Source organism: Amblyomma americanum, chromosome 6, assembly GCF_052857255.1.
Source record: "Amblyomma americanum isolate KBUSLIRL-KWMA chromosome 6, ASM5285725v1, whole genome shotgun sequence".
Taxonomy (NCBI): domain Eukaryota; kingdom Metazoa; phylum Arthropoda; class Arachnida; order Ixodida; family Ixodidae; genus Amblyomma; species Amblyomma americanum.
In genome coordinates, this window is record NC_135502.1 from 51,393,567 (window position 1) to 51,411,439 (window position 17,873).

The following is a 17,873-nucleotide window of genomic DNA, read 5'->3' on the forward strand; positions in this document are numbered from 1 at the left end:
AATTTTGAAATAAAACTATAAACTAATTTTAAAGTGTAGTAAGCGTAATGGTTTCGTTTACGCTCGCACCGGCACCGGTGGCTTTAGTTGCCGGTGGCGCCAGCGTTGCCAGAGCGGTGGTTGGGGAAGTGGAGAGGACTCTGCCGCTGACCCGAGGGACTGCGCGCCGACGGCTGAGTTGGGGGTGTTGGCAGTCGTCTGGTTTTTCTCCACTGTGGTCGAGCTACCCTCGGTGATAGTTAACTATCACCTGACACACGTCTCCGCCATCCCACAGCCTGTCTACCTCGCAAGCCGTTAAAGATGACCACGCACAAGGTCTCGATCATCGGTTCTGGAAACTGGTAACAAGGTTTACTATTTATAGTTTCTTGTGGTCGCGCGAAGCTTGCGCTCTGGAGCGCCCTTGGAACTAACATTGTTTACCTATCCTTTTGTGTTGCTTGTGGTTGAAGCTGCTGTTTTCTTTGCACCGTCGCCTATGGTACGGCACGGTAGCCCGTGTAAGCATCAGGCGCGTGGACGGCCCGTTTGTCGCGGGTAATTTGACCTTGCGCTGCGCTGCGCATATTCACCCCCGTGCACTGCGCGAGATATACTCCTACAACGTGTCCCCATGCGACAAGGGCACACAATTGCTGTCCACTTTTTTCTGGGACGTAGTCTTTCGTGTCACCTTGTCCTTTTTCTATCGCGTACGTCGCTGGCAATCCGTTTTTAGTCTACCGCAACCTCATGCGCAAACTCTTCTATGCGTGTTTTATGAATCAAAGGGTTGTTTATTGCATTTTGTTTATCGCTCAATATGGTGTGTACGACAGCTGCGAAAATAGCCTTCACTTTTCACAGCGATTGCGTGGATACCGGTAAAAGGGGAGACGATTGTGCCTTTCTGTGTTCTTTTTTTCCTGTTTCCCGGTAATCGGTATGCTGCGTCGTAGCGTGACTTGTTGAATGCAAGCCAGTCTTCCTTGGAGGTCGGCTTATCTAAAGGACCTTGCCTCCTAGTTTATCTTGGTTCGCCTTGTCCTTGGCTATATCGAAAGAAGCTGCGTTTTGTTTCGCACCCGGTTAATACCGGTACGTACGAGTGACCGTGTGATCTGAAATCAGATATAAGCGCCCATTCCCCCCGCATCCCGTTCGAGTCCGGGCGTCATTTCCTTTGAAAAATGTATCGACAAGAGCTCTGACCTTTGTCTTCCGTCGCCCCGTTCACTTTCAGCTTGCGGGTTTCGCACCTGCGCACTCGAAAGCTCGGTTTATCGTAAATGCTATCGTGTAAAAAAAAGAATCAATGAAAAGTTTCTTTTTCAAGGCTACTGAGCGTTTTACAAGTCATTGGCTAGAAGTGCGCGACACTATCCTTTATCTTGCGTTTGTGCTGCATTTTTTAAAACACATTTTAGCAAATGAAAGCAAGTCATCCTGTGCAGGGTACCGTTTACATAACCAATGTGGCAACATATTGTCATAGAATGCCTGTGATCTGTGGTGGTGTGGGTACTTTTTTCCTCACTGCTTGTTTTCTTCTTTCTGCTCCTCGAAAGCATGCTGGGCATCCAAGTGACATTGTAGAGCGATTTGTAATTTACTGATGTGACTGTTTCTAAAATCTGATAATATTTCAACTCTTTCCAGGGGTTCTGCAATAGCTCGCATAATTGGACTCAATGTGCAGAAGTATGACTTTTTTGACAATAATGTTAGAATGTACGTTTATGAAGAGATTGTTGATGGAAAGAAGCTCACAGAGATTATCAACACAAAGCATGAGAATGTCAAGTACCTTCCTGGCTACAAGATTCCAGAGAATGTTGTAAGTGCATTTTCTTGCGATTTTAGTTCGTAAGAGATTGAGATGCCTTGGACAGAAGCTTGATACATTGTTACTAGCTAAATGAGTACCAATAGTTTTGTCGCTAACCGAAGCAAACATAAATCCTCTAAATCTTTTCTGATCTGCTAAAGTGGTGGTATATGAAATATGCAGTCTCGGAGGCTAAGATGGGTTCTGACCTTGGGCTCCAGCTGATAAAGGGGATGAACATTGGTGTCAGTCATGTTGCAAGGGGAGGGAGCTTAACATTGTTGCCCTCCTTTTCTGCTTTGCTGGCCAAACTCCTGAGTCTAGGCTCCTTTAATGTGATGTTTAGTTCTGGTACTTGCCTGCTTTGTCAGAAATAAATATTTTGCTGTTTGTAGTGATGATATTTCAGAAGCGAAGAGTTTTGAGACTTGGCATGCTAAATTTCATTTACCACTTATAAGGTGAAGTGCCTGCAATTTCTTTATTTTTTGTTTCGTGATGGCTTGCTCTGTGGTTCTTTCCCTTTTCTTCTCAATAAAGCAACCTCCCTACTACAGCATACATATTTCGGTTTAGGTGAATCCGACAAGCGCCATCGTCAAACTTGCTAGTGATCAGAATTCACTCTGTGCTGAGAGTTTCAGGGTTAAGTGCCGACTACCCACTGGCTTACGTGATATCGGTTCTCTGCGACCAACATAGCATTCAGTAGTTGTAGTAGTAGTAGCAACGTGGGTTTATTTGAAAATGAATAGTTTTACATAATCTCGAGGTGTTGCTTCTGCTCCAGGGCCCCATAGGCAGCTGCCACAGCCATCAGTATAAAAAGCAGTGTAACATTTGGTGAATATAAAAAAATATGTTGGCCTGCTTAAGAGTTCAGTGCAATGTTTTTTTTTTTCAGGTTGCCCACCCTGACATAGTGGCAGCTTGCGAAGATTCAGATATCCTTGTGTTTGTCCTGCCGCACAAGTTCATTGGTCCAACGTGCAAGCCTCTAATTGGAAAGATCAAGCCTGGTGCGATTGGACTGTCTTTGATCAAAGTGAGCCACATCCTTTCATTTCTGTCAAGGGGTGACAGTCTTGTGAAGTAAAGACCTGGTAGATATACACAGTGCACAGTGAATCTTTCATTAGACTTCACTTCTGTTAATCGCAATCTGAAAATCCATAATGTGATCAGGTAATGTGGTTTTGATAGCTGAGAACATGCCTCTATGCAAGTAATCAATACTGTTTCGATTAGCACACCACTGCTACTGTGAGACATGTAAATACATGATAGCCTGGGAGAAAACTGCCACTGTTGTTCCTAAGTTCTAATCACAATACTGACTCTAGAATATGATGACATGCACTGCACTTTTTGGTCTGATAATGTTAATAGAATAATTTTTAATTTAACTGGTGACTTTGTAATTGAATACTATCGCAAAAGTACATTTGCATATGTTTCAGTTTACTCTGATTTGACGTGGCAGCTTTTAACATGTCCACTGCGTCGTGGGTCGCTGGTAGGTCATATCTTGTATTCATGCTGTGCGGCCACGGATGCAGTCACGCGATGAAGGTGACACAGCTCAGATTTTTCAGAGTTGGCAAACAGCACACATAACTGAAGACATGCCAGGTCGTTACAGCCATATGTTGGCAGTTAAAAGAAGCTGGCTTCACCAGTGGCTTACCGTTGTGTCATGCCGCCCACAAGAAAATTTAATGGTGGCGTACCAGTAGGCCACAACGCACAGCGATTAGGCCCCAGAAAATTACTGCCACAGTGAACATATTAAATTGTGCTTGTTGAAGCTTTTCTCTTATTGCTACCTACTGACAAAAGCATTTGATCTAGTCAGGACCAGCTCTTTCCCTCCCCCCATCCCCGTTTTTTTGCATTTTTCATTTTTAGTCTTCACAACAGGTAATGTTTTTTCCAGGGCTTTGACATTTCACCCGGGGGTGGCATTGAGCTGATTTCCAATGTTATTAACAAACTGCTCAACATCGACGTGTGTGTTCTTATGGGAGCCAACCTGGCCAAGGAAGTTGTCGACGAGAAATTCTGTGAGACAACTATTGGTGAGCATCATGACTCCTGACACCTTTTGTAGCCGTCTCAGTGTAAAAACAAAGAAAATAGAAGTTCCTGAAATAGCACATTGATGGCATGCAGATGTGCATCACAGCTGTGTCTCTCTGGTTGTAAAATGGAGCTCAAAGGGCTTGCATAACGCAGAGGGTGGCGAAATCAGCATGTCAGGCCCCCTTTTCTTTGCACCTGGTGTGCTTACAGTGCCAGGAAAGAGCTTTGCCAAGTTGAATGCAGTGTGCAACTATATATATATAAAAAAAGTTTACTCATTAAAAATAAGCATGCATAAATTTAGGTGTGAGCCAGCCTTTGTCGTTCTTACTGGCGAAGGAACTGCAACCTTTGTCCGTAAAGTTTTGAGACTGATTTATTTTGTCCTCTAGAAATGATTCCCTACAACAAATGTTGGTGCGTATGTGTAGCGCCATCTTTTTGGGCTAACCTGAGCTATTTATGTTAATTGCTGTGGCAGCTGCTACGTGTAGAAAGATACGTTCTCAGTAGTTGTCGGCGCATACTACTGTGAGTGAATGTGGAGCGATGAACGTCCACCTCGAACAGCGTGTAAACAAAAATCGGTGTGAAACTTGGCAAGACAGCCACACAGACGTATGAGCTCCTTCGTGACACTTACGGTAACGAGACATTATCGTGGGCGTGAGTTTTCGAGTGTCACAAGAGGTTCGTTTCGGGAGAACGTCGGTGGAAGACGACACAAGGCAGAGGCACCCTTCAACCTCGCGGAATGAAAACAACGTGGCACAGATCAGGGAAATCATACAGCAAGACCACACCATTACAGTCCGCATGCTATCAGATGCTCTCGACTTTAGTAAGGCAACATGCCACCAAATTTTGAGTGAGAACTTGCGGAAACGAAAGCTGAATGCCAGACTTGTGCCGTACTCCCTCACACAGGACCAGAAGGACAAGCGGGCATCAGTGAGCGTTGATTTGCTCTCCGAGGCAAAGAAGGGTGCTGCATTCGTCGACAGCATCATTGCTGAAGACGAAACATGGTGTTTTCAATACGATCCTCAAACAAAGAGGCAGAGCGCCGAATGGCGGTCCACAAGTTCTCCGGTGTCGAGAAAGGTACGACGACAGAAGACCAAAACAAAGACGATGCTGATAGTTTTTTTCAATGCCAGGGGCGTCGTACTCCACGAGCTCGTCCCACAAAGGCAGACGGTGAATCAGGAGATTAATATCCGCGTGCTCCAACACATGCGTGATGTACTGCGATGCCGTCGCCCTGACTTATGGGCATCTGGAGCCTTCTCCACGATAACGCAAGGCCGCACACTGCTCTGAGCATGACAAAATTTCTCGCCAAGCATAGCATTACTGTACTTCCCTATCCACCATACTCGCTTGACCTCTCCCCGTGAGATTTTTTCCTGTTTCCTCGTGTGAAGAGAGCCCTAAAATGTCGCGGGATGGGGAGCGTGAAAGCCATTCAAGACGCCACGACAAAGGAGCTGACAGCCCTGCCAAAACAAGTGTTTTCCAATTGTTTCCAAGACCTCGTGAAGCGTTGGAAGCTGTGTATAGACTGCAAGGGAGACTATTTCGAAGGGGTGCTGCACAAATGATTTCAATGTTAAACACATTTTTTTTACTGGACTCAGTCTCGGAACTTTACGGACAAAGGTTGTACGTTTCCGAAATGGCATGTGAGGGCTGTTTTGCATGTTTAGGTATGCAGTGTTAGGTGTGCTTGGTTTTTTTTTTGCCTTCTGGTTTTCAGTTTTGTGCCATTCCTGGGCGATTCTTCTGCCATGGTTGCCAATTTATTGACGTGCTGTGACATTGATTTGTCACATAAAAGTTTGTGCTGCGTATAAATTTCTTCAGTTGAGAGTTGGCAATTGTCTTGCGGTTATGCACTTAAATCCGCCATTGCAGTTGCATGGTTGGTCCCATAATGAATCTGACCCAACTGGCCTACCTAGCTCAGTGGTTATGGCGCTCGGCTGCTGACCTGAAAGCCACAGGTTCGATCCCGGCCGTGGCGGTCGAATTTCGATGGATGCGAAAATCTAGAGGCCTGTGTACTGTGCGATGTCGGTGCATGTTAAGGAACCCCGGATGGTCGAAATTTCTGGAGCCCTTCACTATTTCACTACGGCATCCCTCATAGCCTGAGTCGCTTTGGTACACTAAACCCCCAAAAACCAAACATTCTTTACTCAAGCACAGAGTTAAATGAAGCAGTGATTGAATCGCCAAAGAACCATAGTCAGTAATACTTTGAGCATTGTTTCAGTTGGGGCGTTCATTGCAAGAGACAGGGTGTTCAAAGTTGAACTGTGCATGACGGGTCTTTGTCAGTGGTCACTTTAGTGGGTTTCCCAATAAGAGGCTGCTCTTTTCATTTCAGGCTGCAAGGATCCTCACAGTGGCCTGCTTTTAAAGAACCTTATTCAGACCGAGTATTTTAGGGTCACCGTGGTGGACGACATTCCAACTATAGAAATTTGTGGCGCGCTCAAGGTTAGTAAATAACGGTAATCGTATGGTCACCTCCTTACCTGACCGTATCTGATCTTGAAGCCCGGAGAGGTGGCTGTCATGGAAATTCCTTGACATTATCTGTTGCACAGCTTGTTCTGTGCATGTGTTTAGTTGGTATGCTTCTTAAACAAATTCCAGAAATTTTTTGTAGATAAGAGGCTGTTAAAGACCAAAGTTTCAGGAGTTTCAGATTGGTTACAGGTTGGTTTTTAAGAGCTGAGCAAACATGTTATGTGTTGCTGGTTCATCGCAAGTAGGGGAATATCGGATTGGTAATCCACTTTTAGCAAGCATTCCAGGCGGCTGTCTTCTGTCTTCTCTCTGTGTTGGATACGTGTGTAAATGTGCATAGCCAGTGGAATGCAAACATGAATTTTGTTTATTTCAAGTCTGTACACTTCAGTCTTGCAGTCTGTATACCCTTGCATATGTTTGTCTTTGATTTACTGAGCTGCATCTGTACAAACTGCTATTTACTACTGTTGCTTCTCAGTATGGGCTCATACTATATTTTTTTCACATTGAAGACTTGGTTCCTTGTGTTCTCGATACTGTTATTGATAGCAAGATTTTGGTGTCTAAGTACCTTTTGCATAATTGTCTGTTTTTTAATTCTGACTATTATTTAGAATACTATGCACTTTATATTTTTTTATTTAGTTGTTTTTGTAGTAAGCAGATACAAGCTCAAATGTTTGTAGTCTTGTTGGAAAACTAATCTCTCTTCTGCAAAAATAATTTATGGCCTTTGTGTGTGCCATAATGAGGATTTGCTGTTCTTGTTTCCTGCAGGGGTAACTTTGGTGAATCCTTTGGGACATTATTTTTCACTGGTTTCATTTTTTTCATGCTCCACAGAACATAGTGGCGGTTGGGGCCGGTTTTGTGGATGGCCTGGGCTACGGTGACAACACCAAGGCGGCTGTGATTCGGCTGGGTCTGAAGGAGATGATCGCCTTTGCCGACCATTTTTACCCGGGCGCCAAGCTGAGCACCTTCTTTGAGAGCTGCGGCATCGCTGACCTGGTCACTACCTGTTACGGCGGTCGCAACCGCAAGGTGGCAGAGGCATTTGTTACATCCAACAAGGTTTGTGGCAAGATCGCACCTGTTCTTTTGCCACAGGTTTTGAGAGAAAAAAATGCAACGGTACCAAAGCAAAGTTGCATAGTTTGGGAGTCTTTCAGAGTTTTTCAAGGCTGCAGTAAGAAAAGGTTGTTAAGAACAACATTGAACCACTAGTCTAGAGAGCAGAGATTTATTGCGCAATATAATCGATAACAATGGTCACTGAAGTGCCATTTGGTCAGGTGTACTTTGACAACTAAAATCGCACTAAACTCAACACAAGCATGAGGACAAGGCCGGCGATTGCAATAACAAATGAACAAAAAAGTTGTAGCATACGATTTTTTGCAATGTCTTTACATTTGCATTTACCACTCATGGGTGCAACAATGTTTTTTAAATCAGTTGTTAGTGTCTTGCTCATACATCTTCATCTCTTTTCTGATGTTTTTTTAGTTCAGTTGCGTAATAGAGCCAAGAACAAGCAGAGTCTAATAAAAACGTGGTAACACGTTCTCCAGTAGCAATGTCAACAGAATGCCATGGGGGGGGGCTCAGGATAATTTCGACCACCTGGGGTACCTCAACATGCACTGGCATCGCACAGTAAATGTGCCTCTAGCGTTTCGCCTCCATCAAAATGCGACTGCCTTGGCCAGGATAGAACCTGTCTCTTGGGTCAGCAGCCAAGCACCATAACCACTGAGCCACTCTGGTGGCTCGATGTGAAATGTAACATGGCTAAGCCTTTTTTTTTTCATCGCCAAACAGTGCACAAAAAACACAAGGACACTTGGAAGCAACGACACAAACAAGAGCGCACTAGCAACTAAGTAAACGGAAAAACACTGAATCCCTCGGTGAGAATGTGCACATCATTTCCGCACGTGTCACAAACATAAAACGAGACAAAACACGATAAACCCGTATCATTGAAACAGCTAAGAAAAGGGAAAAAAAAGAGATAGAGCAGCGAAAGCAGCGACAATGCATCAAAAGGTGAGAGAATGCGAGGCAGATTAGGCCACATAATACCTTGGAACCTGCATTCCTTGTCAAGAAGTAGAACCAATGTTGACCTAAGGCAAAATTCATTACCTGCAGCGATAATTTTGGAGGCCTCCATAATTTCTCTGCCAATTCTCTGCTTACCGCGTCCAATAATTCGAGTAGAACCAAAGTCAGTCACACACTTGTCCTTTCCATCCCTGTTTATCCTTTTCTTCTATCCTTGCATTTTTTTACAATGCACGGGAACGTTTCGAGCCACAACCTAGCTCTAGCGACGTAGCACGCTCACGTAACCTGTCGTTTACGCACCTCCCCGTCTTGCCAAAGTAAACCTGACTGCAGCTGAGGGGAATGCTGTAAACGACACCTGTCAAACAGGGAACAAACTTATTCTGATTGATCCCACATGAAGACTTTTTTGAGTGTCCTTTATCCACGAGCCTGCACAGCTTGGAAAGTATATTTAGAGCGGAGAACACAAGATCTACTCCAACCCTCATGGCTACCTTCTTAAGATTATGCGATACTAAGATTCTGCGCATCGCTGCTTTCGCTGCTCTATCTCGTTTTTTTTTTTCTTAGCTGTTCCAATGATACGGGTTTATCGTGTTTTGTGTCGTTTTATGTTTATGACACGTGCGGAAACGATGCACGCATTCTCACCGAGGGATTGAGTGTTTCTCCATTTACTTCAGCTGCTAGTGCGCTCTTGTCTGTGTCATTCCTTCCAAGTGTCCTTGTGCTCTTTGTGTGTTGTTTTTTGCTGAATGGCTAAGCCTCTACATATTACTTAAAGGCACTAAGAGTATCTTTTCTTGTCGCCACTTAGTCAGTGGTAGCATGGAGGCTAAAGCTTGCTGCAGGCAAGTACGGTTAACCTGTTGCCATTTGGTGGGCCTCAGTTGTTTTGTATAAGCAGAGCTTGCTCTGTCAATTTCGTATCACAGTTATAGACAGAAAAAGAAGTGCTCTTGCTTGTCATACCCTTAAAATGTCGCAGCTGTTAAGTGAAGAATATTTTTCTTTGCATTTGGGACACACTAGTACGTAGGAGTACAGCCTTTGTTGAAAAATTTTTGTTACACTTTGTGTGTTTAGGAGGTTGTCGAACATGGCAGTATGCAATAGGAAAAAGGCGTGTTGGGCGTTGAAGTGACTAAGCAAGAACAACAGCTGGTACTATGCGTGTTTCTGTAAGGATACACTACCTGTTTAGTCGTTTTGGTTCTTTGCCATTGGGCAGCCTTTCTTTTAAGCTTGAGCCAGCGAATGGTAACGCTTGCTGGCTCACAACAGGTGGCAGCTGCCAGTGGTTATGAGCCAAAGCAGTGATTCGGGAAGTGAGTTGTTACAAAATACAGCCCCTAGGGAAAGCTAATAATTAATAGATAATACTTTGGCTTTGAGAACTTTGTGTATTCATATTATTTCATTGCACTTGTTTGCAGCACTGGTAGCACTTCATGGCTGTCTGTGGCAGGTACAACTCGCATTTTTTTGCTGTCACAGCGTGAGGTGTGTGCTGCTCATGTTTCCAGCCCTTACGATAGGCTGACTGTAGTCTAAAGGTTGTCGTTTGTGATTGATGGCACACTAGAAGCCAAGACGTGGTGAAGTTGAAAACAAGCTGTTGATTAGCTAAGCTTGTGCATGCATTGTAAAGGAAGACTTCGCACGTTTTCCTGCGGCTGAGAAGTGACCATGGTAGCGGAAACACAGGTACTGATATTTTGTGTGATGTCGTGTATGCATCGTGCACCACAAGCAGGCGCCTGATGTAAATTTGGTTACGTGGAGGAAGCAGTTTCGCAAAACCAATACATGTTTTGGTTTCATCAATGCATGCAACATATATGTTGCAGGCAGCTTCGGTATACAGATTTGTGGCCTCTGCCAAGGAGATGGGCAATAAAATCAGCTAGCCAAGCAAAGTTCCAATTTTTTATTTTACAACTATGAAAAGCCAATGCATGTGCATTTTACTTTGGCCCTGAACTGGTGGGCATGTTAACTACAACCACAAAGTATGCTGTGGTTTTTTTTTTTTTTTCAGTGGCACCATTGAAAATTCTTTAGGGGCACATATCTTAATAAGCTTTCTTGCTTTCCCATTTCAGTCTATTGAAGAACTGGAAGCTGAGCTTCTTAATGGTCAAAAGCTCCAAGGACCAGAGACTGCAGAAGAGGTTCATGTTATGCTCAAGGAAAAGAATATGCTGGATAGGTAAGGAATGTTTATACTCTGATGCTTTTGCTTGTTTCCCTTCATGGTGAATGTCGTTTTTTTTTTTTTCTGGTTAAAGTCAGGCCATCATGTTGCTTTTCCACAAAAGCGTCCTGAGCACTAGTGCACTGACAGCGTGCCCATAAGAGAGGCTTGGCTATGGTGTACTAAGTGTGAGCATGGTGGAGCATAAGTTGTGGAGTGTGCTTGGGCAGTCCCATAAAAGGGATCATCACCAAACCTTATTTTTTGGCGCCACTTCGCTATGCTAATCTTTGCACATTTTCATTTAAGTTAAAATTGCAAAGCATCTGTATGCGGAATTTCTTTACGAATGGAATGCCTTTCCGCCAGTAGCTACAAGTCTTACTCCCACCCCCCACTTTATTTAATCTATTGTGTTCTGGTTCTCTTTGCTCATCTAGGACTGTCTTTTTGCCTGACTAAACAAAAGTTGACCACTCCACTGTTCTTTATTCCGAGCACATAATAGAGACAGAAATACAGTCAAACCTCGTTATAGCAAACAGGTAAAGCAATCACAAAGTAGTTCGATATCATTGAAATTTGTAATATAAAATGTGCCGAAAACTCATGCAGGAGAAGTGCAATGTAGTCGGTGAAAGGACTGAAGCCAGGAGAAACCTTTTCCGAGTTTACCGCAGTTTCGAAGCCATTTGTGGTGATTGCAGAGGCCACAAAAACCTGAACGCTAAATGCTAGTTAGGTTCTTTCCCACTTAATGATGTTGAGCCTACCTTCCTCGCACTGTGCAAATCTTCTAGTGTAGCAAGAATAGTGCTGAAGCAATCTCTCATCCACGCTTATAAAACAGAAGCCTGTTCTACAGATCCCAGCAAACTTTGCAAACAGTGTCGGACCTTGCTTCCATTAAGGCCTGTTAAAAGGAAAAGGGTTCCTGTGCTGTGTTAAATCTAAATTTTATGAGGTTGTTACAAGCGTAGCTACAGAGGCCCTAGTGCTTTCACTGTAAAGACATGGGGTATTACATAGCATATTTTTTTATATGAAGCGATAGGTGCTTAGAGGATATATATTGCAGTAAGTAAAGCTAAAAAAAAAAGCTGTTCCTTTGCGACTGCTTGTTTGGGACCACCCATCTGTTAACAGAGAGCATATCACGCTTACGCCAGGCCTGGGTGGTGGAGATATGCTGGAAGTGTATTGTATTACTCGTACAGTAGTTCCATCATCAACTACTCATCTTTTTCGTGCCCGCCTTGCAGGTTTCCACTCTTTGTGGCCATCCACCGAATATGCAAGCGCGAAATACCGCCCTCTGAAATGATCCAGTGCATCAAGAACCACCCCGAACACATGTAAATATCCCCTCCCCTGCCACCCATCTGCTCTCTGCCCTCCTGCAACCTTCTCCTTCTCTCACTTCCCATTACGTTCCCCGACGGCACCTTGCAAGGCGTCCGACCTGTGCACGACACGTGTGTGACCCTCAGTGCCGTGCGTTCTGTCTGCTCGGATAGCTCTAGTCAACTGGGTCCTCTAGCAACAATTTCACGAGAAGAAGTGGCGCCGTTTTAGCCCCTCTAGCGTCATCTCACCGCATTGGTGTGGTGCTCTGTGTAAGCACGTAGGCTGCTTACTTTTAAAAATGATAACAGCAGGATTGTGCACCCTGTCCTCTTCTTTTTTTTCCCCTGTATTTTGAGGAAAGGGGTGTTTACGAAAGCACCCACGCATTGGCACATCCTGCAGATAGCTTGCGAGCTTTTCGCCTGCTTGCCATTTAGTTGCTCAGGACTAGTCTTTCAAGTTGCCCATTTGTGGTGCGTGCTAGGCAAGTAGCAATACTCATTTCATCAATGCATCTTAGCAGTGCGGTTGTTCAGCTGATTTATAGTAGGCTTATTTTTTAGCTGTAGGCAGCTTGTGTTAGGTACCAAGCTTAGCTAGCCTTGTAATCAAATAGTGGTGCAACTATTAAGTGCAATACACTCAATTTTACTTTTCGCGATTTATTTTCGAGACAGTGCTTGCACTGTGAGGACATGCGTGGACTGGAAAAGTAGATGCGATGAAAATTTAACATAAAGCTGATGTTGCGACATTGTTGACTGCCACAAAGTGCCGTATGCATCTTCTTTCGCTTTTTAGCTTGTTACTTTTCTTTCTTGATGCTCATTAAAGCCTTTGAATGTATACATCCTGTGTGCTGTTATTCTTTCTCTTCACACTTCCGGTTTCTTCTGGGCTATCCACTTTTGCGCTGACTTTGCCTGGTCATTTCTCATGAATACTAACAAAAATAAAACCCTCATTAAGAACAGTGCTGGGGCTCAATCCCAATTGCAAACATCTTGTCATGTAGACATTTGGGTGAGAGTTCAGTAGTGAGCATTTCTTGATCATGTGGAATTATTTTTTTGTTTTTACTGCGTTAGGATTATGGGCCTTGTTTTATAAATGTCCGCTGTGGGCTTTGGGACTAGAGGATTTTGTGGGCAAAGTGAAGGAGTGCGAGAGGAAAATTCGAAAGGGAGAGGAGAAGGCGTGCTGAAACAGCGCCCCTGGCGGGAGTGAGAGGAACTAGGAGTTAGGTCTGAGCCACCACCGTCGGAGCCATTAAAAGGCAAATATTAAAAGCAAATTTGAAAAGACAAAAATTAAAATGCTGACATAGAAACGTCGTGTCACATTGTATGTTTGCCTGTCAGATTTCTTGAATATTGGGGTGATGCAGTTGGGACTTTGTGACCGAGACTGAAGTGGCTGCTAGACTGGAATGAAACTGCAGTCGGGTGAACCTTTGAAGATAGTTGGGCCTAGCTGGAACCGGGGAGAGCACTTGCCAGACACACGCAACTGAATTGCATGGTGCTTAACAAATGTGGCCTTTAGCTTTGCTGCTGTGCACTTGTATGCTATGTATAGATTGTTTTATTGGGAGATTTTCCTCTTCTCTCACCCTTGAAATGAATCTCTCTTGAATTGTGCTAGCATGCTTACTTGCAGGCTGTCACCTCTATCTTCTGTTGAATCTGTTTGGAAGCTTTCCCTGCTGCCTTTTTATGAACTCTGCACAGCTGCTGTTTTTCCCCCCCCTCAGGAGTGACTGCAACCATGCCAAATTCTATTTTTTCCGCAGGAATCCTGACTTTGACATTCCCAGCCACTTGTAGGCTTCCTAAATCGAGGTTAAGTCCAGCGAAAAAAAAAAGGAATGAAAAAAGAAGGTGGTTCATTTTTCCCGACAACAACCCTTAGCATCACTATTTGTATCCCATGTTGTGCAGCCCTGGACAGCTGAGTGAATCGCCTCCTGTGCCTATCATAACTGCAAGGTTTCTAATTGTGTTCAGTGCATAGACCAACTTCCTGTTCGTGAAGTTCAGGGAAGACACAAGGCTTGCTTTCTACTCTTTGAATGTTGTTTCGGCCAGTGCCATATGGTATGTAATTAGCCAGTTAGTTAATTAGGCTTTGTTACAATGCAGTGCTCCGGGTAATTTCTGTATCTTGAAAAAAACCAGTCACAAAAGACAAGGGACAAGAGAAGGAGTGTTCATGCCACAACGACCTTCTCTTGTCCCTTGTCTTTTGTGACTGGTTTTTTTTTTTTCCAGTTACTTGAACCAACTGGCCCGCATTTCAACCCTTCTGCATACAATTTCTGTATCTTCGGCTACTTTCTTTTTTCGTTCTTTTTTATCGTCCCACAATAATTTTTGTCCATGACTGCACACATCCGGTGCTAGCGGCTCCTGTGAAATGTGAAGTCAAGCCATCTGTAATCTCTGTTCAAAGTACTTACTCTTGGTACATTTTATTACTAGTACTTTCTGCGTATTCTTTTTTCTTTTAGGGCTAGTTTCAACTTGCTCATTTTGGCATACTCCTTCGTCAGATATGTTTAATCATTTTAATTGTGCACGCCATGTGTGAGCCTCCCCTCCATTGTGTGTTTATTTTTGTTGTATGTATGTGTTTGCATGTTAGAAGATGCCCAAGTAGAGAGCAGAATGCATAGCCGGCCACTTGCTCAAGTATAGAGCATAACACACTGAACGCTTAATTGGGTACTTATTCTTTTACATGCATGTGATATGCTGTAAAAACTGAGCACCTTTTACCACCAAGTACAGTTGACGACTGATTTTTTGGACCCTCTAGGGACCGTGAAAACGACAGAAAAATCAGGCAGTCTGGAAAATCAAATTTCACGGAAAAAATCACAAACTTAAACAAACTTATTGCCATTATGCTGAAGGAAGAGGTCAGTTGTGTTGCAGACATGCTATAGCTCCTAATGACTAGATTTCGCCGCGCGACACATGCACAGACGACGGCCGGCGACCGCCTTCACGGGCTCAGCCTGGCTGTGCTGTCCTCGGCATGTCGCCGATGAATGCACGTATTGTGACAGTCTAAACGGGAAAGCGAACACACCGCTGTAGGAACTGCATTACGCCTGCAGTACGATGGGCCCAGAACGAGAACGCGAAGATGGCGAAACAATAAGAATCGAGAAACAGCCGAAGCAAGCGCTTTGTTGGCGTTGGCCTCCGTTGTTAGGCCTAGCGACTAGGGCCAAAATCGGCATCATATTCGGCGGTATGCACTCTGCGGTGGCTTGCGTATAATGAGACGCGTCTTGCCTGTCATCGAAATGCCAGTTATTTACGGTTTTGCGATAGAAAAGTCAGAGTTGCGGTGCGTTTCGCCGCCCTCGCTTTAAAATACACCACCATTTCCTCCCGCGCTCGCCGTTCCACGCCCTTCGCTGCCGCCTCTTTCTGTATTCGAAATGAGACTCGGCATAGATGAGTTCCGCGAACTCTGACTGCTTTTAAAAAAGTTCGTATGCCGGAAGACGTACAAGAACTGTGCGAATTCGAAACCACGCGGGCGCAATATGCCGACTCGCACAGAATTTCAGTATCGCAAGAGGTCCCCTTTAAGCTTGAATTTCGTTTTATTTCATCAAGTTTTCGATCTATCCTGCTGTTTGAAGTAATGAGGTTCCACTGTACACACTATATGGCGGCGAGTGCGAACGAGGTCCGAAAAATCGAGCAGTCAATTACGGTGCATCCGAAATTTCAGGCGCTCTTATACATTGGCTTTATGAGCCATGTCGCAGTGCTGCAAAAAGAGTCCGAATAATCAAGCATGTCCGAAAAATCAGGCGTCCGGATTTTCAGTCGTCGACTGTATTAATATGACAAGTTGGGCAAGTATTTTTTGCTGCAATTCCTAGTTGGACTCATCTAATAGCACTTCGTGTTGTAATTGCAGAACGTTTTAGAAGACTGCAATAGGTTGAGATAGCTGTACTGTAAAAAACTAGGCAGGTGTACTGTAAAAAAGTTAGGCATGGTGCTTTCAATATAGAAGTTGGGGGAATAGCTATGACCCGGGCGAAAAACTATCAAGTCCTCATCACCTCATTCATGAAGGGAATGTTTCCACACTGTGAGATGGTGTAGAAGCCAAACTTTTGTGCAATAGATGTGTTCACATGCTTTGGAGTGAGGGTAAGTGCAGTTTTTTTTATCTTGATAGTGCGTGCTCTAGTGCATGAGTGGGTTCTCTAGATTAATGTGGTGCCCACCAAGTACAATTTCCAGAGCATCGGATTTTAATTTGTGCAAGAGTAGCCCTGAAAAATTCAAAGTTCAAAGTTTCATTCTATGTGCCAACGCTGTTGCGAGCTTGCAAACTGTAGTTGCAACCTACGAGTCTGGAAATTGTGCCATTTGAGATTATCTGTGCAATTGTTTCTTTAGTCTCGTGTGATTCTGTGTAGTGCTTAGTCTGTTCCAAATGCATTATACATAGTCCCATTCATGTAAGCATGCTTATATTTGACCAATTTTATAGCTAGGCTAGTACCACGGTATTTTATTGTAAATGTGATGTGGACCGTCATGGCTGTGGATTGAGTTTTTTCTGTCCCATCAGCAAAAATACATCACCAAATCAGTCAAGGCAGCAAACAGTGCAGTGAAAACGGGATGCATTGTTGTATTGCTTTGCTTTGAGATAGAGAAGGAAATAAGCATGCATAAGTATGCAATACAGACGTATAATGTAGCTGACAATGCCACACATTTCAATTATGCTTGCTTTTATTCATGAAATATATTTGTTTCCCAAGGCTTCTGTTGTAGTTGTGCTGTGTGGTTGCTTATGTTGCAATTTGGCATTTTCGTTTTCTAATAAACTTCCTGCAGTGCAGTGCTGCTGTGGTATGCTGAATGCATGTGCACTTGGGGCACATAGAATACTTGAGCAAATTGCAAACTTCATATATAATGCAGCAGATCCATTTTCGGTCATTTCACGCCAAACGTCCCAGGTGCCGCGCTCAACCATCTCCAATTTGTTCAAAAAAGTTCACGGAAACTTTTCGCAACGTGCGTAAGTCTAAAATATTTTTGGCGAAAAAAATTTATTCATGTGGTGAGCTCAGTTTGAACGTTTCAAAAAAGGCGTGAAAACCAGGCATCATTCAATAATCGACAAAAAATCCAAATTTTTAGAAAACGCTGCACAAATTTTTAAATGACATTTGCACAGATTCTGGGTTTTGATATGCTTCAGATCATATATTTTTGGACAGTATGAATATGTCGCTGAATACGTCGCAGCGAAATAAAATACTGCAGTTGCAGAAAATAAAGTTTTGAACCATAGACACCAATTTATTTCACCATGAGGTGGTTCAAGTAAAAATACAAATGATGGCAGATTTAGTATAACAGAAGTTATAATCACATTTTTTTCGTTTAAAGAGAGAAAAAAAAAATTGTAGTTGAGTTCTTGCGCCTCTTCATTGCAGAGCATAGCACTGTGGACACTGTGGCCAAATGAGATGTACAGTTCTCGTTCTAAGTGAAGTTTCCACTGCAGGCAGGCATCAGAGAAGTGTGTAGTTGAACAGGTATTCGTGGGAAAAGATTTTCTTAGTGCTGCCGGGGCGGCACATGCACCAGTGAGATTGTTATTCAGTGTTCATGCCGCACTCGGTCATTGTTGTCAGAGCCATGACAGACGTGTAGAGGATGTGAGTTGGAGATGCTGCGTGCTCGTGTCGCGGTCGCGGTATGTCCGAGAGCGAGGCACCTCACACTCACCGTCAGCGTGTCTCGCATTACTCGAAGCCGTGGTGAG

The 17,873-nt window shown here is 43.8% G+C and overlaps 1 protein-coding gene across 1 annotated transcript; it reads left to right on the forward strand.

Moving 5' to 3' along the window:
- Window positions 1-101: 101 nt before the first annotated feature.
- On the forward strand, window positions 102-16,937 carry Gpdh1 (Glycerol-3-phosphate dehydrogenase 1). The gene is made up of 9 exons (XM_077626804.1): window positions 102-344; window positions 1,642-1,819; window positions 2,715-2,855; window positions 3,747-3,888; window positions 6,285-6,397; window positions 7,277-7,507; window positions 10,615-10,721; window positions 11,969-12,061; window positions 13,846-16,937. Exons 1-9 carry the CDS (start codon window positions 304-306, stop codon window positions 13,877-13,879), a joined length of 1,080 nt encoding a protein of 359 aa, XP_077482930.1. The 5' UTR covers window positions 102-303; the 3' UTR covers window positions 13,880-16,937.
- Window positions 16,938-17,873: the final 936 nt, after the last annotated feature.